At 41.3% G+C, this 25,048-nt stretch overlaps 1 protein-coding gene across 1 annotated transcript in view; it reads left to right on the top strand.

Annotated features, from left to right (window-relative positions):
* The first annotated feature begins 11,412 nt into the window (after positions 1–11,412).
* LOC117478377 (ephrin type-A receptor 7-like) overlaps positions 11,413–25,048 on the top strand; it is a 152,008-nt gene continuing 138,372 nt past the window's right edge. Inside the window, exon 1 of the mRNA XM_034125392.1 lies at positions 11,413–11,651. Coding sequence (XP_033981283.1) covers positions 11,573–11,651 — 79 coding nt within the window. The 5' untranslated portion in view covers positions 11,413–11,572. The remainder of the gene's footprint in view (positions 11,652–25,048) is intronic.

The raw sequence follows: 25,048 nt of genomic DNA, 5'->3' as shown, positions 1-25,048 counted from the left end.
CATCAACTATCTTGAGATTGCAGAATAATTCCCCAAGGCCTCTGGTGACCATATTTGGACTCATCTCATCATTTAGGTCCGAGAAGGAGAGAATGATTTACCACTTTTTTTTCAATTTATACTTTTAGAGGTGACTTTTACTCAGCTTCTAAAGAAACTGTTGAAATGCACAAAGCAATTTAAAAAACCAGATCTTATCTCAAAGCAGGTGGAATGCATATACAGCATACACACAATCATGCACTCACATAACACACACATCGTGGATCTTGGAACCTCTTAAAAAGAAACATTGGCAGGTAAAAGCAAAAGCCACACAAGCAAATATAAACAAAGCATTATGCCAAATAAAGCTTATAATAGCTTCAGAAAGATACACTTTTAATATTTCTATGTCTACACATCCCAAAAAAGTTTGCTTTATGCAACAAAGTATACATATTTAATGCCAATGGAGGGTAAAGAAAGTTCAGCCAAAGTTAGAGGAACAATTTTTCATTCACACGCCTCGAGAAATCCGGGGAGAGGGACCGCAATCGGAATGCATGAATATTCTGCTTTATATTTGCATATGCTTAGCTTCTCATCATTGAGCCTGTTTGTACCTTGTTGCATAGGCTGTAGGTGTAATCAATTATGCAAATAGCGATGTTGTCCTAGCAAAATTGAGCACTGTCAGCGCACATTGCAGATGTCGTGGAGAGGAGCTGTAGGGTGTTGACACGCCATCTTATCCTGCGCTAGTAAATATAGCAAAGCTTCAAGCACCCATGCATGTTTGGAAGTTGTCTGTTAATGTCAATACAGTGATTCATTATGACTCAATAACTTCCTTTTAAGGATTGACAGACAGCCCAAACATAATGTACAACAGCGGTTTGCTGGAGTGGCTTTGAAGAAGTCCTTTGTCAGCTTTCCTTTACAAGCAGTATTCAAAGTTTTGTAAATAAAGAAGTCAGTTAGCAAAGTCAATGGACTGTTGACATTTCTTTAAGCCTTATCCTTTTGAATTTTTAAAATCAAGCATAAAGATGCAACACATTGGGCATGCTTTGGACATTATCTTTAAATGCTAGTGATGCATGCTTTTTGAAGGGTATTTTGAAAACGTTTTTTTGTTCGAGTTAAAAGTGTTTCCTATGTCACTGCTACCTCCACAGCCATGTGCTTTACAAGTTACCACACTTTTATTTCCACCTGCCTATGCTCCAACAGGGGGGCGTAAATGATGGGAGATAACAATATGACCAAATCCTACCCAACTCTGCAGGCACCATGACCAATCGGATTGACCAGCGCAAAGCAAAAAGGACTTGACCCCGCCCTAACTGGTAATTGTGAGTCCCAGAAACAATGCACATTTTTTTCTGCTAATGGTCATTTCAAAGCTCCAAAAAACGTCACCTTGGGAGGGCCATCGCGATATGTGGTTAATAACTGTCCTTCTTCTACCTTTAATAATAAGATAAGTAGATGGATAGAACAAACCTGAAATGACCTAGTGAAAGCTAACTTGGTATTTCTTACATGAGTCATTTTGGGTTAGACTTTGCAGATGTAGGACTGGGTAGCGCCGAAACATAATTAATCATGATCAAAACATAATTACACCTTAATAATGGGAGTGCTCAGCCAACTCCACATTTTCTATGTGTTTTGATAACCTTTAGGCTTTTCATTTTCAAAAAAAAAAGTCCATATACCCTTATCATTTCCGTGCACATATACTGGGGCATTATTTTCAAAGAGACTATTCAAACTCTTTCTGCTGTAATCATATACAGCTATCAACTGTAATCTACCTCTGCTGAATGTTTCTTAGAGAGTGGCCAGAGAAATAGAAGGGCCTGCCGTCTGTTAAGCCTCAAGATAACAACCATGAACGCCTCAGTTCCCGCTGCAACCCAATCTATGGCAGAGTATTGATATGAGATTGGTTTGTACTGTAAGTAGAATGGTGTTATTGCCAGCCTCCGACCATTATATTCATATTCATTTTTGTAAGATCCAATCTTAGTGCAATTTAAAGTCTTCATCATCTGGCACCAAGGAGTAAACAAGGGTAATAAAAACAGTTTGACCCTGGTCACAGACCTCTTTAAAGCCCCATAGCCATGCAGGAGTCTGGCTGCGAAGCGGTCTCCTCCGTCCCTCGGCCATGAATATGTCTTTCGTTATTGTCCTTTCAATGGCCCCGTACTAACCCTAATGACTGCCAACTATCCAGCTAAAAAAAATGAGGACAGCTAGTCAGATCTCTTTCCATATACTGTATCTTTCTTTTAAGGATTTGATGTATCCTACAGTACATACACATTTTCTTTCTTGTAGTTAAGATTTGCCTTGTCAAGTCACGGGCCAGTGGGGTCAACACAAATCGTGTTTTGGTCTTTTTTTGTAGATTTTAAACAAACTGTGCCCCATAATCTTAAGCATTTAGCCCCCTCTTAAAAAAAAGACAAACTTGGAAGCCTATCTCTCATATTCGTGGCTCTCATATTTATGATGTGACACATTTGGCTCATTATTTTAATACGAAATCAAAGGATATGATCGGAAAGCGAAGAATCTCCTCTTTGAGAATGTGTTTCAGGGTCCATCTCATACATTTTAATGGAGGGAGACACAAATGTTCCTATATTGAATATTACTGTCAATACAGTGTTTCTGAAACCGTAGCACAGTATGCTGATATAATGGGGCATACAAGACATATTAGTATGTGCTGTGTCTGAGGGTGCATTATTTTCCACTGATGCTCATTATGAAGAGCAGTAGGAGGCTTAAGAGCCGTTTCCTTCTACGTTGTGTCTCTATGACTACAGCGAGCACAAAGTTGTATGTCCTAATTGCTGCAGTGAGGATATTATTAAACTACCTTTGATTTGCATCACTGTAATCTATGACATCCTGTGCCCTTTATTGGGTAAGCTGGTTAATTACACAGTGTGCCTTGCATGCCACTGCACATTTTGTATTGTTGTTGTGTGACTGAACCTTACACTATGATGAGCTGTCACTTGAAACCACTTTACATGCCATGTCAAAATATGCTAGTGGGCTACTCCAGCAGAAAACAACACAGCTGAAACTGGTGTGTATTATGTGTTGTGTATGATATATTAAGTAATATAAAGATATCGATAATGCCGTTTCCAATAGATAATATTTGCGTGTGTTAATGGGAGACATTGGATTGGATCTTGTTCATCACTGAACGACTTGTAATAGAAATTCCATCCTCAGTGTACGAAACCAAACAAATGTGAAAGAAAAGTTTCATCACACACTGCTCACATCCGTCAATGATGCATTTTATTGTATCATTTAAAAGGTTAAACAGTCAATAATGTAATTACTCTCATTGCAGCGCAGGCTCGGAGGTAGCCATGCCTGACATGGACCATATGCTTTATGAGTTTTCTAACATAAAATCATAAAATAACACATTATACAGACACCCACACACAAACACACTCACACACACTATGGCAAGAGGGATACCACTGCAATATAATTTGTCTCTCGTGATGAATTCCCACCAGTGTCTCCTGAGACATCCAGCCCCTGCTGACAAACCAACACATTTTTCACTCTCAGTCCACCGCTTCCTCTCCCTCTCTATTCCCCTCATACTTGACTCAATTGATTTGTCATGCCCTTCTTTCTCTCACCTTTCCTCCCTAAGGAGAACATACATGCACATACTATAACCCTAGAAAAATGACTGCTGGGTTCACTCTGATTATTAGGAACTACATTTGAAGCATCTGACTGCTGCATATACTGTGATTTATTTTCTCAGCTGAAGCCAGCAGAGTTAGTTTTTTTGTATGTTTAGCTATTGAAAGTTCACAGGTTGGCCACATTTGCTAGCCTGGCCCACTGCTGTTTTGCAAATATGAAACATGCTGGATTTTTGTTTTACTCGAAAGGTTAGCCTTTAAAATATTTTGTTGCATTATATTTCTATTGACAAGACTTTACTTTCCAATCTTCCAGAATACTGAAACTTTAGAAAGCAGAAATAAATCATCATTTTGTATTCAATGTCACTGCCGTAGACTAGTGAGGGCAAGATATATAGAGTTAGAAAGAAAGATAGAGGTGAAGCAAAAGAAGACACAGTTGTTTCATTTTCCTGGCTGTCTGAAGTCTGCTCTAAAAATTGGAAACAGTGGCGTTCCTTAATCTCCCATCACCTGCGCAGAGTGTATTCACTGCCTGATAAACCGCCTGAACTACCAAACACACACTCACAGATTTAAATATAAAAGGATCAGCCTGCTACGGAGGAACCGTCACATACCAACCATGGCCGTTTGTGTGAACTGTGTAATTGAACTTTATCCGAAGTCACGATAGGTTTGCGCTATCTGTGTTGATATTTAAAAATACTGGCGCAGTTGCTGTGGTGGATGGAATAACAATCCTTTGGGAAAACGATATCGGATTCAGTACCTGCCGAGCGAGTCGCCTGGGCACCGGCCTGCTGCGGGACAGAAATGAGTTTGCCGGGCAGATGTCGTATCGGGGAGTTTGTCGGCGAGCAGTAGATCACACTGTATATTTCTGATTGCTTAGTCATGGGCCTTATCTGCAAACTGCCACATGGCTACTTGACAGCTGACTTGTCCTTGATGCCACTGTGTCCTCCTTTCTACCTCAACATCCCACTAAACATTTACATTTTGCTCCACACCTTTTCATTCTTCACTACTTCTCTCTATTTTCACCCTCTGGTAACTCAATTCGAAGATGAGTTTCAAAGTGGAAAGATACAAAGTTGGTTAGCGACAACGAAGCCAATTTGGTTTCTCATCGTTTACTGCCGAAATTGCTCTAATACCTTTAAGGAAAACGTCATGGTCATATAATCGAGTGATTTTCCAATTAGTCAACAGTGTTGTTAGTGTCTATCTGTACTTCCTTGTGATCCTTATTGTCAAAGTGCTCAACCGAATATGTCATGTTGGAAGCAAAACATGAAAGAAACTCATCTGGAAAACACTTCCACTTCAAAAGCAACACCATTCAATTTATTTTTGGCCACAGCATCAGTGAGTGATTGAGCTAATGAAGAGCCTAATTCAAAGGTGAGATATGAGCCACCTACTCTCATTCATTTAATCCAGCCACCATATTTGGAAAAGAAAATGCAGATAATCCCAATCCCATAAATATATTGTGACCTTGAAGAGGAAGCCAAACCCCCAGGTTGAAAAACTCTTTAAATATATGAGTTACATCCCGATCTACAACAATTCATTTATACTTACACATTGTTGCATCAATTTAAACAATCGCATAATGTCAAGCATAACCAAATGTCGGTCACAGGGATTTTTAAAGAAATGGAGTATCCAAGTATCGCCTCATTTTCAACTTTAACTGAATATTTGGGTGGCAGTATCTCAGTCTGTAGAGATTTAGCTTGAGAATCGGACGGTTGTTGGTTCAAGTCCCCAAAATGGATCATGTAGAGAGAGTGGACTTGCACTTTAAGAGGTTCCAGTTTACCAGGGCACTTTAGAGGGGCACTTGAGCAAGGCACTTGACCCTTATACTGTCCTCTGGGGGCTGTTCAGTAGCTACCGTGTTGCTACCCACTGTAACTTATGGGATGGGTTAAATGTAGAGACTTAACATCATGTATGAGGTGCTGTGTGCATTTATGTGATGATTAGAATGATTTGTTGGAAGTCCTCCAGATCAAGTATATCTCCTTGTGATACATTTTGCTGATAATACTCTTGTGTTGGTACTTTTGTGGTAAAGACTTTTGCCACCAATGAGCTGATGCAATTCTAAAACTTTAAAGATGACCTTGACGACGCCACCAACTTTTGAACTAATTGCAACACAAGGACTCATTAGCCAATGACGGTCTTCCTCCCATGGGCTGCTTTACCCATTTCCCCTGGACACGCCGCCCAGGCACCAAAGTGACCTGCAGCAAGTGACATCCCGTTAAAGTCTTAATGTCACTAATTTCATTCCAGTTTAAGAACTATGACCTTATCTCCCTCTGTTCTCACTTGTGACGTGCCACAATTATTTCAACTCTGATTTATGGTCCAACCGTGCGTAAAGGTTATTATCTCATTTGCATGAATAAAAGACAAAGTATGAATGTAATAAATCCACTAACAAATCACAAACAGGCTATTAAAGAAATACTAACGAAGGCAATATAAAACAATCTGTCCGGAGATATTGTTAGGATGTATCTGCAATTTATTTTCATTGTGAGATGTTAGGGTGATTAACGCCTCGCAGCTAATCATCCCATAAAGGGAATGACGATACTCGCACACCCATCTAAATAATGCGAAAGAGGGACGCCCGCTCCCCTGTGCCCATTTAAAACACTCCGTATCTATTATGGTCCCCACAGCTTTGTGTATGTGTGTGTGAGTAGTGTATATGTGTGTAGGCGTATATCTCTTTCAAAGACACATTAACACCTTTTCACTTGGCAGCGTTTGCAGGGTCCTGTCTTGGGAATAACGCAGCTATGGTACAATACATCAGGGACTCACAGGCTACTGTTATTAAACATCCGCTCTCTCAAACACCTCCTTCCTCTTCTCTCCTCCTTCTTCCCTCCATTTCTCACCTCCTACCAAAATCCCTTTTTCTCTTCTCATACACTTCTCTTGAATCCCAATTGATGTTAAAAAAAGTCCTGTGACATAATGCACGAGGAGGATACAATAGAGGGGCAGCAGAGGGCAAACCTTAAACTGCTCACCCTCATTATTTTACTTACACCATGTCCGCAAAAATACGCTTTTCATAGAGGACAGATACAGTAGAGGGCTTCTCAACATGCAAGATACTCCTGTCAGCATTAGTTCCAGTTGCCAGATAAACCAGAGTATTACACATTCAATTACAGGCAATAATCACTTTTTTCAATCAGTTTCCAACCCACTTTCTATTTCTTTCTTTCTCCTCCATCATTTTCTTGATCTGTTCATTCTCCTCAGAGAGTTAGATAAAAGCTGTTATAACTAAAGACTAAATACAATTGACACTGTGAACACTGCTGAGTCATTTGTTACAGGATGAATGCTGATTGTAACCTTTCCCAACAAGTCAGATATTCATTTTATTTGTCCAGCGTGACATATTTAGATGCTGTGCGTTCAACTCAATATGTAGGCCTGGGTTTAAATAAGCATAATCTATCGACACACTGTGTTCTCATTGATGTGAGCTTTTGAGAACTCTATAGATCAGATTCATCTGTTTAAATATGGATGGTGAAAACCGTAGCTTATTGAAAACAATATGTGAGCCTGTTCAAAGTGTGTATATGTGGCATGAAAGTAAAAAAGCCAGCTTAATTAGTGTCTAATAGGCCTCTCTGACACTGTGACTTCCCAGAACAGAGGTTTAACTGGTTGACTCTCAGCACAGTCACTGTCCCACTATTTGCCAAACAAAAGCTGTGGTATACAGTATTGTTATCAGCTGACTTAAAGAGAAATAAAGCGGGGCAGTGTATATCCCGACGAAAGTGACCACAGTTTGAGGTCGTTTTTGTAAACAGCATTTTCAAACTGTGAATGTAACAGTCACAGTTGTGTAAGTGTGAACAAGTCTATTCGTGCACACACTTTCTCTCCCATTATGTCTTTGTATCCCGCTCGTTCTCCTGTTGACTCGGAAATGGCCGAGCAAGAGAAAAGGTTGAGTGACTCTGCTCCCTCTTCGCCTCCTCTCCTCGCCTCCATTCTCTAATGTGTAAGTGAGGAGGAGAAGTTGGGGCCAGCGGAGAGCATCAGCATGAAATTGTCACATAGTAATGGACCCACACAACTGAGCTGCATGAACAAGTATGTGTGTGAGACGTGTGTAGGAATTGAGATCTAACTACTGCTTGAACCCCCCCGCCCCCTCTGAACACCATCAGGCTTTGATTCACATCTTCTGTTTTTCCTGGTCATTGTGTTCCTGATCAATAATGCAAACAACACATGGCTGGGGGGCGTTGCAGCAGATTTAGCCATTGTGCGTGGGCACATGCAAAAGGGCGGAATGAAAAAAGGTTGTATGTGTGCAACGGGAAAGCAATCAAGTCAAATGGAGCAGGAGCTTTGCTTAATCACTTAGGACTGACAATATTATTTTATTACTTATTTTTTAACAATTCCAGAGAAATTAACAACTAACAAGTTGAGTCTGAAGTTCAGACAACTTATGGGCCATAAAACTCAACTGTTCAAAAACACATCAGTGACTCGAACTGTTGCACCTGCTAACATATTCCTTTATAGCCCCCCCACCAGGCTGCAGTTTTTTTAAATAGTTTCATTATTACTGTCCTACGGGGAGAAATTATCACTATTTAATGCACAGTTAAAAACAGTCCCTGGCAAATGCACTATTTAGTCCTAAAGAAGTGATGGTTTTTAAAAACTATTCCCCAGCTTCGTTTTTTTGGATAGATAAAACTCTGTATTTCATACCTTTTGTTAATGATTAATAAATCAGAAGCAATGGATAGGCTTATGGTTATTCGCCACAGTCAGGAAGTGAAGTGAAGTGAGAAAATATCGTTTAGACATGGATTTTGTTTTTGTGTTTTGGGTGTTTTACCACCCAAATGCTCACCAGAGAAAATGGATGCTTTTTAAATGTAACTGTACCAATGGCCAAATATATATTTTTTAAATGAACCACATACGCTGGTGGTGGATATGTGATGTGAGCCTAAGAGCCCAAAAGAGACTGTTGCAGGATACATAATGGGCCGGGAGGGGGGGGGGGGTGAGCAGAGTGAGGGAGTGGGGCCGCTGGCCTCTGTCCTCAGTGAGTAATGACCACAGAGGAGGACAGATGATCATGTTCATCAGCTCCCAGAACCCAGGCTACCAGCCCCCCCCCCGCTGAGGAGGATCAGTCAGGCTGATGGCCCATAATCTGTGTGTGTGTGTGTGTGTGTGTGTGTGTGTGTGTGTGTGTGTGTGTGTGTGTGTGTGTGTGTGTGTGTGTGTGTGTGTGTGTGTGTGTGTGTGTGTGTGTGTGTGTGTGTGTGTGTGTGTGTGTGTGTGTGTGTGTGTGTGTGTGTGTGTGTGTGTGTGTGTGTGGGTGGGTTGTGTGTGTGTGTGTGCATACCATTGCATGCAGAGGAGGAGGAGTGTGTGCCCTATTAAGAGCACTTACCACATTTATTACAAAGCTATTTTATGTCCGGCATTTTCAGGGCTTGCTTAAGGAGAAAATTGGGTGTGCTGACTAGCCTTTTCATTAGCACATCATTAAAGTTTGAAAAGTAGCTAAATAGCCGAGGCTGGCGGTACATATTGAAGAGCTGCCAAGTGCAGGCTCAATATCATTAAAGCAATTTCTATGGTCAGTTTGTGTTTTTGAGGAAGTCTCAGCCTTAAGCTTTCAACTCAACTCTTTCATCAAAAGCTGGAATCTGAATGAAACCTGAACTCTTCATTCAGGGTTCACTTAGAGATCTGAGTTAAAAGAGGAAGGCTGATTTCCTACATAAATAGACTGATGAATGAACTTTTTGGAGGACATAATTACAGGATATTGGCTAATTGTAATTGGTACAGCCACTTGAGCCTGAATTATTCTTCAAAACGAGAGAATGAGAACACATTTCTGAATACAACTGAATTTAATTAAAGACACTGGTCGTTACTGAACAGTGTGTTAAGGTTCTTGATGAGCTTCGTCGACAAGATCCTCAATCTGTATCTGAATCTCCTGCAGCCTTGTCCTTTCGGCTCTCAGAAAAGACAGAATTGATCACAGATTCAACCTGTATTTACATCAGTGATTCCCTCTGCAAAAAAACGGTATCTTGCTTGCCAATCAGCAATAAACTGTATTGCTTTCCAAGCTAAACTGTGAGAATGATCAATTCTGGGCAATGATCTCAGAGTGTGTGTGTGTGGCATTGAGAGATAAAGAGAAGGCAGCTTTAAGTGTAGTATATGTTTTACAATGACTCCAACCTTTAAAACATCACCTCCTTGTTTCAATTCATTCTGCTCTACTGCCATCTGAACAAGCACAAACAAACACGGTAGATAATATTTGCTCGGTGCAGAATGCTATGAACGTCTCATCACTTCAGTCGCATCAAATCAATAGTCTCCAGAGAGGGGAAGTGATTTCCATTATAGAAATTGTCTTGAGTCAATCTGTGGAGTAGGTGTGAAAAGAAAAGAGTGTGCAATGTTAAACTATATCAATTATGCTGATTGAATTCTGCTGTGTTACAGCATAAGGCGGGAATTTTTTGGCCATGTTGGCTTGTATAAGTTATGTATCCATGTCAAAGGATATTAGGAACAAGGGTTTTCCTCCATGGAACCCCATTGATATATTTTTTATTTGTTTCGGTTTAGACTTTTATTTATTTGCATGACGACATAGGATCATCTTAAAAAAACTATTGTCATATTGCTTTGTCTCTATATCATCTTTGTTAATGTTGAGTCAAGTTCATTTGGCAATTTTGTTTGTAGAAGAATAAGTCCAGGGGACAATTTGTTCCTTCTGCAGCACATTTGTTTCAATTTTTAAAGACAAATCACAAATGTAGTCCAACATGACTAAGTGCTTTAAATTAAGTGGTTTCTGGTATTCAATTTGTGTTATTGCATTTGATATTCTCTTTTATTTGAGTTGCTGTGAGTTGTCAAAGGATGAGCAAACCACCTGCTGCAGTATCTGGCATTGCTCCATGTTGTGTCCCTTTTTGAAAAATGACCTAATAAAGTTCCTAGGTTATCTGTTAGGGTAGCGCTCTAGTGCTTTATTGTTTTTCACAAGGAGGTACCAATGACCATATATCTGTGTTTACGATACAATCATATTATATTGTCTGATCAAGCAATAGTACATTTAAAGTTTCTATATACCTGCTTTAATGTCTGATTATTTTCATTTTGTATTCATATAAACCATAATTACTATTACATTAACATATTGAATTTGTCGTCAACTGATTATGATTCAAAATCTGCATTTTACTGGATTAAATCAGTTTGTTATTTTCCCCTATATTTGTTTTGGATTTTGGTGGTGGTGATGTCCCTTTTTTGTTACATTCATATCGCAAATTATACCTCAGTGCAAACCATGTATTGATATGATTGCACTCAATTTGGGGCTACTTGCTGCCCCCTTTATGAACTGAGGAGTATAATCGTCAATAAACTCCTTAACGGAGTTCCAGGGCCTGATTTTCCAACGCCCCCTCCGGTTCCTATAAAAGGACATTCAGTAGAAACTGGGCTTCACTCTGTTGATGATAGTGGAAACACCTGGCGCGGAGATTTCAGGTTGCAGCTCCATGATAGGTCGCTCCTCCGGTACCCTGAACGGCACATCCCACTTCATTGAGCTCGCCAGTTGTCAATCTTGCCTGTAAAACCTTCCCCCGAGATATAAAATAAGCCGCGTGGCTCTCCAGATCCTGCACTATTTGCCCAGACGGCATCCGCTCCATTCAAACACCGAGTGCGTCTCTGCTGCGGTGCGTTGCGCGCAGACTGGAGAGAGATGACAAGAGCCCCGCGGAACTGGCCACATAAACATGGATCTCTGTAAAACGCTGATTTCGGTGCTTTGGATATTATTGCTGAACATAGACGAACACTGTCACGCCGAGGAAGGTATGTGAAAACATCGTCGTTTCGTTTTTTTTACCCGAATCGCTCGTTGCAGCAGGCAGTGCTTATCGACGGACAGATGTCCGCGGAGGAGATAGTTTGGTGTTTGTCCTGTGATGAGAAGCAGGTGAATTCTGCCTGCTGATGAGAGGACATGAATAGTTATGTGAACAGTCTTTAATTTGCTTTCAAAAACACCGATAATTTGAAGGAGATATTGCGCCTGATTGTGTAGAGACGCGTCTCAAAAAGCTGACAGATTTACGCATTTGTGTCCAGCGAACTCAACGCGTTAAGCCCCGAATAACACAATGTTGTAAACAAATATGGTATATTTAGATTGTTTTGTCCCTGAATTGCTTAAATAACAAACTATAGAAACACTTCAGTACAATAACTTATCAAAAATACGTACAATTGATTATTTATAAATGTACTCCATTGCACGTTGTAAACTAAGAGTGATTTGGAATAAGCATTTTATTAAATTGTATTTTTTTAAGACAAGAACTGTTGTTTTATCCATTTGGCCAAATAGCAGAGCCCCTGTCTGCTTCAATATGCAGTTTCTGATTTATTCAGAAAGGAAAAGTCAGTTCCCTTCAGGCAACCGTCCTTCTGAGAAATAAATCCTAAGTCTGTTGTCACAAGATTTAAAATTGTGTGGTGGGCTTTTATCACGGCTTCTTTGTGCAACTGTTTTCTTTGTCTTTTCATCCTGTGACAGCCACTGATTCTGTGGCAAGGACGACAGCATGCATTAGAGGCTGATGCTTATCCCACTGCATGCAACTCTCCTCCATCTCTCAGCACAGTTTTATTGGTCTCACTTACTCTCTTTGTCTTTCCATCAGCATTAAACTAAGAATCATTATCACAACAGTAATGCAGGGGAACTATTCACTGAGGGGGTTTTATCAAGATTAAATGCTGATGTGGGATTTGAATTGCTGGCTTGTTTAATTGCCCCTGTGCATCTTCACTGAAGTGTGTCAGAGAGAGGGAGCTGCTGTGGTCCAGCAATCTACCGCCAGCCTGGCCGATTGCCACAGATAAATACTTTCTGCACTAAAGTCCCCAAAATATCGCAAATCTATAACTTGTTTCGCTTGAAACTAAGCCACAGCGCTGATTGAATTTGTGTGCCTCTGACCGGCTGGCTCAGGTGAAGTCAGGAAAGTATGCCTAATCTTTTCTGAAATTGTGAAGTGGAAAAAGAACATAAGACCCCTAGGCTCTTTTTATAAAGAGGGACTTTTATTGGCAAGGTGCTGTTGAGCCGAGTGGATTTTGGATACACACACAGGCAGGTGCATGCTTGTACAAGCTATAAGCACTCCAGAGTGTGTACATTTGGCCCACTTCACAGCCATACTGTACATCATTGACGCACATTAATGTACACACAACTCAGGATCAAATGCACACACACACTCGCTTGACACGTATATGCTGCGCTTGCATGCGAGCTTTCTCATAAAAGATACACACTTTTGCACATATGCATGGTGTAACATTTTCTGGCACTTAAGGCCCTTCTGTGTGTGCAGATACTCGTTGCACGAATAAGCCCTCACACGCACACATATATACTCTTTCATTTAAATGCACACATTTATACTCTTTAATTGACCGACACGCACATGTTTTCATTTAAGCGTACATGCATGTCCTCTCGAGCATTAGATGCAACACACGCGGACTCATTGCCAGATTTATTTGCTTCCCTGGAATGCTGGGTAGTTGGATTTGGATGCTAGCTTTTGTTTAATTGCTGTTGTAACAGCGATTAATTGCTGTGAAAGCAATGTGCTCCTGAAGGCTGGTATTGGCAGCAATCTTTCTTTCTGTTGGTACGGAGTTGGAAGATTGACCAAACACTGGAGAGAAGTTTGCCTCTTCTTTCCAAATTCTCTTGCATTATATATTTTCAATTAGGCAATTTATGTTCCTGTGTACCTGTGTTCTGTTGTAGCCATGCTAGCTGTGATTTAAAAAGTGTCGGCAAAAGTGTTAGCCTATTTTCTTTGGATTGTGGTATCTGTTCAAACCCCCATTACAGCCTTTTATGTGGTTCTTTAGTGTTTTTATTGTATATACTAGCTTAAATGTCCCTTCTTGTTCATCTGTGCTCCTTCTTATCAGTATTTTAGTGGGTTGCATCTATATAGTTATTTATCCTTCGTGCTTTACTCTTCTTTCTGCCTTCCTGTTTTCCTTTGTTCTTCCACTATCTTCTCATATGTCATCCTTCCCTCTTTTCCCTCTTCTCCTCCTCTCCTGTACACGCCTCTCGAATCCTGAGCTGACTTAGCAAACACTAATACGGCCGGGGGGGGGGGGGCTCCGTGCAGGCAGAAATGGTGTGTCCACTATCCCGCACCGGCACCTCACACACTCTCAATCTAACCACTCCCCCTCCCTCCAGGCCGCTTTTTCTCATTCCCCACGCCTCAACGCTAACACACCTTGGCATCTCATCGGGATCTCATTTACTTCCCCACTCCTCCCTCTCCCTCCATCCATTCTGCAGCAAGCCGAGAGAGGGCACGGCTAGGTACAGAACAATAGAGGCAGAGTGATGGAGAGCAGCAGAGTGATGGAGAGCGGCGGAGTGATTGAGAGAGTCTCGGCGTAACCTGTGGGATCGTCCTGTTTGTGCGGCTGTAGTTTAGTTTGATGCCTCACCGTGTCAGAATTGCCAGGGCCACTCTTCTCTTGGCAGACATTCAGCCCATTGTAGCATTATTATGCCTCTCTGCCCCGAAAAACCTCTAATGTCATGTGTAACTCAAATGTACTGCTGACCTTTTCCACCATGATGCTTGAAGCGTTAGTTTGGGATAAAGTATTGAGTATTTAAGCTAAAATGCAGTTTTTCTGGCGCTGATAATGTGACTAAAAGCCGGTCCTCTCACAGCAGTGAACTGTTGCTGAAACCAAAAACCTAATATAGTTCCACTCTAAAATAAATGTACCATTACGTTATTCTCTATCTTTATCTTAAAGGTTATAAGTGCTGTGAAGAAGTGTGAACACCTTTTTGTGAAAGTTATTTTTTTTGTAGAGGTTCCCTTCTGATCTGAATCCAGCATATCTGATTCTGTAGCACACATTTTAGGAGTAGAGGTAGGCTTTAATGCAGCGAAGCACAAAGTAAAAGTGACAAAGTTTGAGGTTGGTGGAAGGTATAGGCAGCGTTTTGTACTTTGACGACCGACTGCAGCCTTAATACCAACGTCCTCATTGACCCCCGTGTGTGTTTGTGGTGGCTGGAGCTTATGAGCTGACAAGGAGCTCTGATTCTTTTGACTTCTCTCCAGTAAGTCTTTGTAGTCCTCGTGTCTCTGCATGTTTGTGATATGGAGTCGTAAGGTATTGAAATGAGCTACATCTTTTGGGTTCAAACTGTCTCTCCACCTCAATTTGCTCTGACCAAGAGGATTTTGCTTCCACTTGAGTCTCTCACTGAGGGTTTTTCATCACGCGAGCTTATGCTTCCCCGCGTCCTCTCTTCTCCCATGACCCTAAAATCTTCCCTCTCCGCCATGATGGAGTTTTTTTCTCCAATCCCTCAAATGCAGCTTGGGGCGAGAGGAGGCTTCTGGATGAGCTTAGAGTGAGCACATGAGTATGCTACGCAAAGTTTGCAAGTAGCAAAGCCTTTCTACAAGTGGCATGCCTCACAATAATTTTTCATGTGGAAGATTCTGCTTCTATGTCCTGTAAGAGGTGCATTTTTATGGAGGCTTCCACTTCTAAAACCTCAATGTTCTCTTGATAATTACCTGGCGTTTTAGTAGTCTAACCTCTATCTATCTTAACCCCTCTGAGACTTTCCAAAACCATTTAGGATTTTAGGAATTTGAGGCACGATCAAGTATCTGTCCGGCATTTGAGTCGCTGCAGTGTCAACAATTCCTTTCTTTCTTTTAAGGTGAGGCAAGGGCAATCTGTGGATTGAAAAATGACAAATATTCACTATTCCTCTACTTCCATTGATAAGCCATCTATTTTAACAACCTGCTACATCGAGCTAGGTCTTTATATCTCTGTTTACTGTTAAATTGAGCGCAACCTAATTAAGTCACTATTCATTATTAAACCCCTCGTATATCATATGATTACTGAATCAGTAATACTGAAAAGTAATACTCAGCAGTCATCTGAATGACTAATATTGGGTTTACCAGCCATTGCCAGCCTGGCAGAGCAGTGGAGCTCCACCCTCCCAGGCATCAATTGGGACTAATTGTGTGTGATTGATGCCGGCTTATTTCTGCTCTGTTGCCGCTGCATCGGTCCATCTTTGGCCGGCGTAGACATCCTTGGACCTGCGTGCGTGCTGGATCAGATGACTGTGACCTCAGCAAGTATGAAAGGTCAGAGTGATTTCCGAAGATGGCAGGCATAGCGCCGCGACATTCTCTCCTTGAGCCCTCTGGGAATCATTTCAAGAGGGGGGGGGCGAAGATGGGAGGAAGGGTAGAGGCACAGGTTCGGTGAAATGTGTGAAGGCTCGGAGGCAGGAGGAGTCTCATCCAAAAGATGATGCATTACACGCGGAAAATGGAAGAGGAGGTGTGTTCGGTCGAAGGGTGAGGAAAGAGTGAGGTGGAATGAAAAGTGAAAGCCAGGAAACGCTGGATGCCGGAGTGACAGAAATACAATTGGAAGGGAATAAAGGCATGTGGGAGGCAGCAGGTGATGAGGGAATTGTTAGCTGCCACCACTGCTTTGTTCCGTAGCCACTATATGTTACATGTAATCAAACAGACCAAGGTTTCCCCATTTAAAGATAAATAAAAAAATAAATGCAGCAGCTCAGCCACATCCTTATTTACCTCCCACTCCACATTGACTGAGAATGATGGATGAATTGTGTGTGTATTGGATCTCAATAGGGTCACCTGATTTTCTTTTGTTCAGGGTCAGGACATTACTCCAGCATCGGGGCTATTCTGCTGGATCGGCTAGAATGAGCCGATGGAAAGGGTGGGAGGGATGTTCTAGAGCGGGAGAAAGAGCCGTCTTTGTGCACATGTGGGAGGAAAGACGGGGGTTTAGCAGGTGTTTCAGCCATATTGGACAGTGAGGACGGGGCTACGTGCAGCTGCCTGTAATAGATGGAGGAACTGCGGACAGGCTGCGCATTTAGATATTTGTTTTATTGATGCATCTATGCTGAAGAATGTTGAGCGGCAGTCAGTGTGCATGGAAATGCTTTCATCCATGTTTCTATCTAGGTATATGGAAGACATTCTCTAACCCCTTTTTGCAAAGCATCCCTGCAATGTACAGCTTTGGGGGAGAGAAAACCAATTGTATTCTGCGCTGTTGTTATGGTGAATTATATTAAAGTGAAGGTTGTTCATTTGTGAAGGTGATAATAAAATGATTGCAGCGCCAGATTAATTTGTAATGGAAGAGGAAGCCCAGAATATATCTTCAATTTAGTAATGGTTGGAAAGGAAATAGAATTACATTTAAAAAGCAGGATAATGCTCACAAAACACATACACAAAATAAAATAAATCCCATGTCAAGCAACTCGTATAATAAGATTGTTTTTTTTTGGAAACCTTTGCCAAAAATAACATTATTTATCAAATAAGTGATAATGGAAAATAAATGTGTGTCACTCCTCGTGTATATATAAAAACAATGTGATTGCCAAAATCTCCTATCTAATTATAAGCCAATGCTGATTATATACTCATGAAAACATAGCTACAGTTATATTCCTTTTTAGTAGGTATTTGTATTGAGGAATTCAGACCTTACATATTAAATAAGACGGTAGACAAGAGTAAGTTTGCACGCAGTAGATTAAGGGTAGTGAAAAGAAGTCTAAAAAGCCTGTAATAAAGCATGAACCAGAGCTTCTTTTATCAAAAGAACATGTGCTTTTATGCAAGAGTCCTTAGTGAGTACAGTATCTCAAGGGCCTGCTCTCTAAAGGTTCTTCAAAGGTTATATGCAAAAAAAGTCAAATGAATACAACTGAAAAATATATAAAAAATGTCTCCCACCACCCACACCACCAGCATCCTGAAGTAAATACTTTTTTTGTTTTGGTTTGCCAGATTCTTATGTGGATGTCGTAAACACATTATTTATTGCTTTTCTTGGGACACTAATGGGTTGGATGAGTTCTCTTTGGCTTGCTTTCAGTCCTGAGGTATCTAAAGTTGATAAATGTCATTGGTGTGCATTAATGCAGAGTTGTGCTTTTAGCAGGGATTTGTGCTCAGGGTGTTTTGCATAGAGAGTAACTTACTGCATTAATGCGAGGCTCGATGTGGGTGGGCAAGTTGGGAATTGAACTGACAACTTGGACGAGCTCAGTCAGTCTACCACCCTCACACTTCCAGCAATTCATTTCGTTGTTTAAAAAAAAAAAAGTGAAAACAGAATCTACCACTCATGTTGAGTTTAAAAGATTAATGGTATTAACAATTTGAAATGTACTTTTGTTCCTTACTGCGAACAGGAGATACAGGCTAGATCCAACTGGAAACATCTGATAAACCTGAAATATCCAGTACTTGTATGGCTCTGTAGGCAAGTTTGGCTCAACCCATGATTGACCAGTTTTTCTTATTTCTTTGTTTACCTGACCCAAGATCTGTTTTCACAAATTTCAAGGACTGAATGATCTTGTACGTGACTCCAAAGTGCACTCAAATGTGATAGTACTGATGCTGTTTTCACCAAGCTTGCTTTAACGTGTCAATTTATTTTGGATCAGTCACCGGCTTCAAGGTTTTTGTGCTGGGAAAAGAAAATGTTACTTTTGTGTGTGTGTGTGTGTGTGTGTGGCTGTGTGTGTGGCTGTGTCCCGGCAGTGTTCTCCAGAGGTTAAATGTGTTGCCCTTTCTTTCAGATGTTGGCTTAGAGGCCATCCGCCTCAATTGGGCCTGGTTTAGGCCATCCCATCAAGCTATCATGGAGGTGACCGAGGTCCTTGCATGTACAAACAGCCAAACACACATTTACACAGTTTATATGCAGTTACCCCTGCTTCTTTAAAGAATAGCGTGAATCGTTTTAAAACACATTTCTGACATGCAATTATGTATATGGAGAAACTGTTTGGGTTAGATACACAGATGTCGATTTTGCAAATATATCAGAGTTGACCATTTGTGCTTTCACAAAATATTTATGAGTTCAATTTTTTATGAATTTACATTAATTATGTAATTGTAATGACTAATATGCTAACAGCTGTACTGCAATGTAGCCTATTAGACTGGGGAAAGGCTCTTGCAATAGTATTATATCAGATATCTAGGACGGTATATAATACATCCACAGCCCTATTGTCAATTACTTTTACTTATATACACTTTAGTTTTTCCTGCAAGGACAGTATCATTTCTGGTATTCAAATGTCCCTAATCAATAAGTTACTCAGTTTGGAGCAATGCTGTTTCTGGGACAAAGTCATCCATCCCATTTTGAACATTTTGGATAGGTTGCAGCTGGGTCAATGTTGTCAAATAGTTCACATCCAGTTATGTAACGGTTACGTAAGCAGTCAGAACAGACTATCATGTTGTTGAAACCTTAGGCGCAGTCTTTGTGTGCATGTACCAAGCTGGCCAACAAGTACATGTTTTAAAGACACATGAGAAACCATATCTTGTCATACTCTCAGATGCATGCTTTTTCTTTACCGTCTAACCCACACACACGGCATACTTGGGCACCCACACACTTTTACAGCTGATGCGGTTCATTGCTCAGCCATTAGCCTCCCCTCTTCATCTGCTGTGTCAGTGTCCGCCTGGCTGGCTCTGGCTGAAGCTGGCCGACCTGTGAACACCACCTCCTAATGTGCTTTTCATGTCTGCTGGTCCTCCTCTGCCAGGTCGGTCCTGATGACGCATGTTAGGAGAACTTAGTGTGTGGAGAAGATGAGAAAGTAAAGATACAATAGAGAGTGTTGATTAAAGTTTAATTTATTTCTATACATTCAGTACTGCTATGCTATGTAACATCAATTCCTTCAGAAGTCAAACATCAAGCCTTCGCACGTTCTCAGGCACAATTGCATGCACTCTCCTCTATTCTGAAACAAACCAGTCATAGACATAGAGTCTTTCTCTGGCAGCCGCGTGACTACTTTGACAATCACTTTCTTTGAATCAAGCTGCAGCACTTGTTAACACACACACATTTAAAGAAAAACTAACACTGAACACATGCAACTCAATGCATGTGTGTTGCTTTCATGCGCTTGCTTGCATATTGGATATCTGAAAGACAACCATTCGCTGACAAACGGCACCAAAATAAAATTCAACTAATTTAGCATTTACGGCTTCGTGTAGGAACATTGAAAATTGCTCCGAAGCCATTGTCTTTTAAATTATATTATTACTCTTTCTATTTTATATACTGTCCATACCTGCCAGCTAGATTACCAACAATGCAATGTTTTACGCTAGTAGCAGCAACCAATGGAGCATAGCAAGACAATTTATAAGATTTTGTTGGTTCCTCACCTTGTTGTCAAGTGTTATGATTAAGCGACTCCCCAAGTACTTGAAAACACCACAGCACACGTCTCTGCTTTTCACAGGAAGCCAACTTTAGATGACTTTTGAAACCAAATGATATAGTACTGATGTTGATCCTGACAGACACAATAACTACAGGCAAACATTAGGGGATGTTTATGCATTTTAAGGATTTGTGGAGATTAAGGATTCTTAAGCCTGCGATTATTCTTACGAAATGCTTTTTTTCAGTTATATGATGCCGTTTTTGTGCACAAAAACAAATAACAAGCTAAAATCAATTTAAAGCCATAATCTTTGTGCAATTTTATGAGCGATAAAAGATCCAATGAAATCTGTTATCGAAGGCTTAGAGTCGTACACTAACAATCAAACAGGCACAAGAATGATGACACATGTCCAGCAGGTGGACAGACCCACACAGCTTTTTGTCGTGTGTCGCCTTGGTCTCTGCCTTTGAATGCGCCTTCCACCTCCGCTCTGTAGTGGTAATGACCGTCATGTTGGAAATGTGTCCAGCCGGGCCTCGTAAACCAATACCCCGTGCCTAGGAAACCCCATTAATCTTTCTGAGAGGCGTTTGACCTTTCAAACTCATTAGCCACAGCCGGTGTGTAGACAGACGTGAACGCATACACAAACCGCAGACGCGCTCATACTCACTTTACCCCCGGGCGCAAACAACATATACAGGGATGCTCAGGCAGACTCAGCCCATTTGCGCACACACACACACACCGGTGAAGTGTGAACGCAGCAGTGTGTGTCCTGCCAATATCGCCTTTACCAGCTTGCCATCCCTCTCTCTCTCTCTACCTCTGTTGTCTCTCCTCTCCTGTCCTCTCCATCCCCTTGCTTCCTTACCGTGTGGGTATGGTCAGTGACCTGGAAAATTGCCCGACCTTTTAATACGCAGCTTCCTCGGTGATGAATAAATACATAAATCGCGCGGCTCCGGCTCAGTCACTTTTATGATACCCCTCCCTACCCCTATTCTTCCCTCGTGTGCACCTCATCACACACCGTCATCTGCACCCACTCAATATAGACACAGTGCAGGAAAGCAGGGGTGTCTTGAAGTGATAGCCCCCTGTGGAGAAGACTATCCATAATGAAAGGGTGTTAGTGACTGGGCTTGAGGGCGAGAGAGTGTGAACAGCGTAGATGGCAAAGGATGTAATGGGGTGAGTGGGTGAGGCAGGTTAACACGCCAGCATGGTACCTGTTCCTCTCAGTTTATTATCAGGCGAGGGCGGGAGTGATGGTTCTTTGTACATGGAGGTGGCAGAGGATGACGTTTTGCGAAAGGCAAGGACAGTTGACGTAGCAGCATGGGCCCTGCTCTAGTCAGTTTATCAAAAGTGTATGGGAGAGCCGAACAGGCTGTAATAGGCTAAGTGGTTTGGCTGGGGCAGATAAAACGTATTCAGAAAATGAGAAACTGATAATGTATGAACAATTATTTAAAGAGTGTGCAGAGGTGGTAAGGAAAGCAGTGAAACTGAACTTCGAATTTGGCACAAACCTGACCCGGCCAGATTCACTCAACAAAATATTTCAGCCCTAACATTGCCTGAAGCGCAAAGCCAATATTTTAAAGACCGAACAACTCTCAGGTCAAATGTCCTCAGGAGATGGAGATAGAATGTGTGGGAGGGAGAGATGAGTAGTAGTGTAGAGGCAGATCGAGAATATTTGATTAGTTAAAAAGCAGCCAGAGCATGCTTAAACCCTAAACAATTGTCCCTAAAAAGTAAAAATACTCTCTTGAGGTTTCTTGTCAGAAAACAAAAGTTGTGTTTGCATTAATTGTTTCTCAGAAAAACAGCATGTTTGTAAAAAGAAAATGAAATAAGTGCACTTTATTTCTCAACATATTCAAGTTCTTGTGTGTCCATATTAGCGAGACAAACACAACATACAGTATGCCTCATGAAGCCCTTATGACACTCCACAGGGTACTGATGTAGGCTCTTGGCTACTTGTTATTATGGTGTCAATAAGTACATTTCTTCACATATGTCTGTGTGTCAGTGTGTGTTTGTAGAGTGATTGTATTCATTTATTTGTGTGCCTTGTGATTGCAATCAGTGTCATCAGTTCTGGACGGAGCAAATTCCCTGTTGCTTTTCAGCTACAAATCTTTCCTTCCTGTTTGCAAGGGAAGCCATCTAGTCGGTGAAATCATGGACAACCAGCCATTTAGGCAGGTAATCTGGCAACCAAATGGCCGCTACAACAGCCAGTCAGGAAGCTGCTTAATCCAGCAGTCATAATACCTATTCGGCTCATAAATAAGTTAACCAGATGCCCATTGCCATTTTGTCCTCTCGGCTGTCAGTCATCCAGCCAATCACATAGCATGGCATTTGATTAAATAATAATTTCAGCGAGCAGCCCCTGATTGTCTGTCAACAGCGTGAGCACCAACGGCATTACTTCCTGTGCTGTACCTCCAATAGGTTAATACTCACTGAACCCTCATCTCTGAACCTACATGATGCATACTCAGTCCCAAAGCATCAACTGTTCCCACTGGTACATCAAAGGAAAGAAACATTGTTCCTCAGGCTGTACAGATACAGCACAGCAAGTTTCCTGCCTGTTTTGCACCACAGGTGCCAGAACCAGATCTACATTGAGACTGCAGAGACTGTATTTGCTAAGAAAATATGCAAATGAAGTTGTAGCACCAACAGCTATCAAAAGAGAACTGCACAAGCAAAACCCAAAAGTAAAAATAAATCTACACCAACTGTTGAGAGTACAAATCTTGTGCCTCAGCTGGAAGACTTATCCCTGTTCTGGCACCCTAAAGCATCCTCTTTAACTGGGGCATTCTCTGATTTGAGATCTGAGGATGTGAAACCCCCTGCTCTGCATGACTTGCAGGTCATGAAGTTCATGAAAACATTGTAGTCATTCTGCAAAATGATCTGGGTCACTCAATAGACCACTCGTGTTTTCTCTGGTTAGTGCAGGGCTGATGGCATTCTATTGACGTGTTTAGGCTTGTTACAGTAAATGGAAGCTGTAGCTTACCGTTTGTATATCTGGTAGTTGATTAGATGAGAATCAACCCAACACTGCAAGTGTCCGATTAAGAACCAAATCAATTAGTTGCAAAGGCTAGATATGCAAAGTGCCACATCTGATGAGAATTAACACCCAGCTATGCAGCTCTATCAGCGACTTTTTCGCATCATGGAGTAATTGCACATCTCTCTGTCCTAGGAGAGGGATCCCTCCTCAGCTGCTCTTCCTGAGGTTTCTTTCATTTCCAATAAGGACAGAGGATATCACACTCTGCACATTTTTAAATCCGCCTTAGACATGTGATTTGTCATATTGGCTGCATAAATAAATATTGACTAAATATAAATCTTCTTTTCAGCTGGATTTCTGTTTGTCTTTTTTAATTTCCACATCCCATCTGTTATTATTGCACGCAGGCCTGCATTCATATTGTTCTGGCCATAACTACACACCACTGACACTCTGCATGAATCAATGCCTTGTTGTGCTACACACATACATTAATACCACAAGCACATACTCCATGTTGGGCTTGCATTGTAAATATGGCATGCATTATAGGAAACATGAATACTTGATACAAAAGATTGAAAAGCTTTTCTTTACTTCTGCAACTATGAATTATAACTACACCGTTTTTCAGCATCCCTCCTGTATCTAAAGGCTAGCTATGCTTATTATAGCTCTGCTGAGAAGGACTGAGTGTATGGTGGCGTGTGAGTCTGTGTGCATGTGTTTTTTTTTCTTTAGCTAGAATTGCTTTGCCCTCACATTTAACACATTTTGTGTGTACTTAGTGTGTCTTAGCGCTGTTTCTGTGTATGCGTGGGTGGCGTGTGCGCTGGCTACACCTTCCATGGATGAATTGATTTTAATGGGGTTACCAAGGGTTATTATGAGGGTGATAGCAATGCAGGCAATTTCCCCTTATTTTCTGTTGTGTGGTTGCATGTTGTTTTTGTACTTGCTGTTCAGCCTGAAACATCCCGTTTTTGCTCTTGAATTGTCATCTGAATACATCACAAGGAAACCATTTGGTTGTGTTTGTTCTGTGAAGTTATTAAATGCATGTTTTTCCTTTCCTGTTCTTTTCAGAGGGGATTATAATTGCATTAATTAATGTCTGTAGAAGCGAGTTATCTCTGCGTGAATACATATCTGTGGTGATGAAATGCTGAAGTGGTCAGACGGTCTGAATACGGGGCAGAGGTGACTTTGATACGTTGTGCAGGGCAGATGGGGAAGGGATGCTTTTGCACAGGAAGTGGCAGAATGAAGTGCCTTACTCCCTCTCGTCCTTTTTCTCACTCACTCTTCTCTCTCAATTGCTCTTTCCATCTGTCTCGCCCTCCCTCTTTCTCTCATTCTTTTGGGTTCTCTTGCTCCATCTAACTCGCACACACAATTGAACTTGGCAGTGTTTCAGGGATTGAATGGCTTGAGTTAATGGCAAATTACCTGCCTCTCCGAAGTCTTGAGTGTGTATGTGTGTGTTTGGTGGAGGGGGTAAAGTAATGGACTTTGCTGGAAGGTCATTTGAAGGAGCCTGCCACTAAATCACTAAATGCCACCAACGCGCTCAATGAAGCTTATTCATTGGCCAGGATTGCGTGGATTTACATGTGAATGTAAATTGGTTACCTATTTGTGGAATGTAATTGTTTTCCGTGCTGAAGAATACGTCTCCAGCATACAGACTGTAGCGCTGGCAGTCAACTCTCAGTACTGACGCCAAGACACACTTTGGGTCATTTCTCGCCGAAACCTGCTACCTCCATGCATGGGTTCTTTGTTTATTTTAATAATGCTAAGGTGTGCGCTCCCGTTTTTTTGAAT

The sequence above is a fragment of the Trematomus bernacchii genome, unplaced genomic scaffold (assembly GCF_902827165.1).
Source record: "Trematomus bernacchii unplaced genomic scaffold, fTreBer1.1, whole genome shotgun sequence".
Lineage (NCBI taxonomy): Eukaryota > Metazoa > Chordata > Actinopteri > Perciformes > Nototheniidae > Trematomus > Trematomus bernacchii.
Note: the sequence above shows the minus strand (reverse complement) of the source record. Positions and strands in the feature narration are given on the sequence as shown.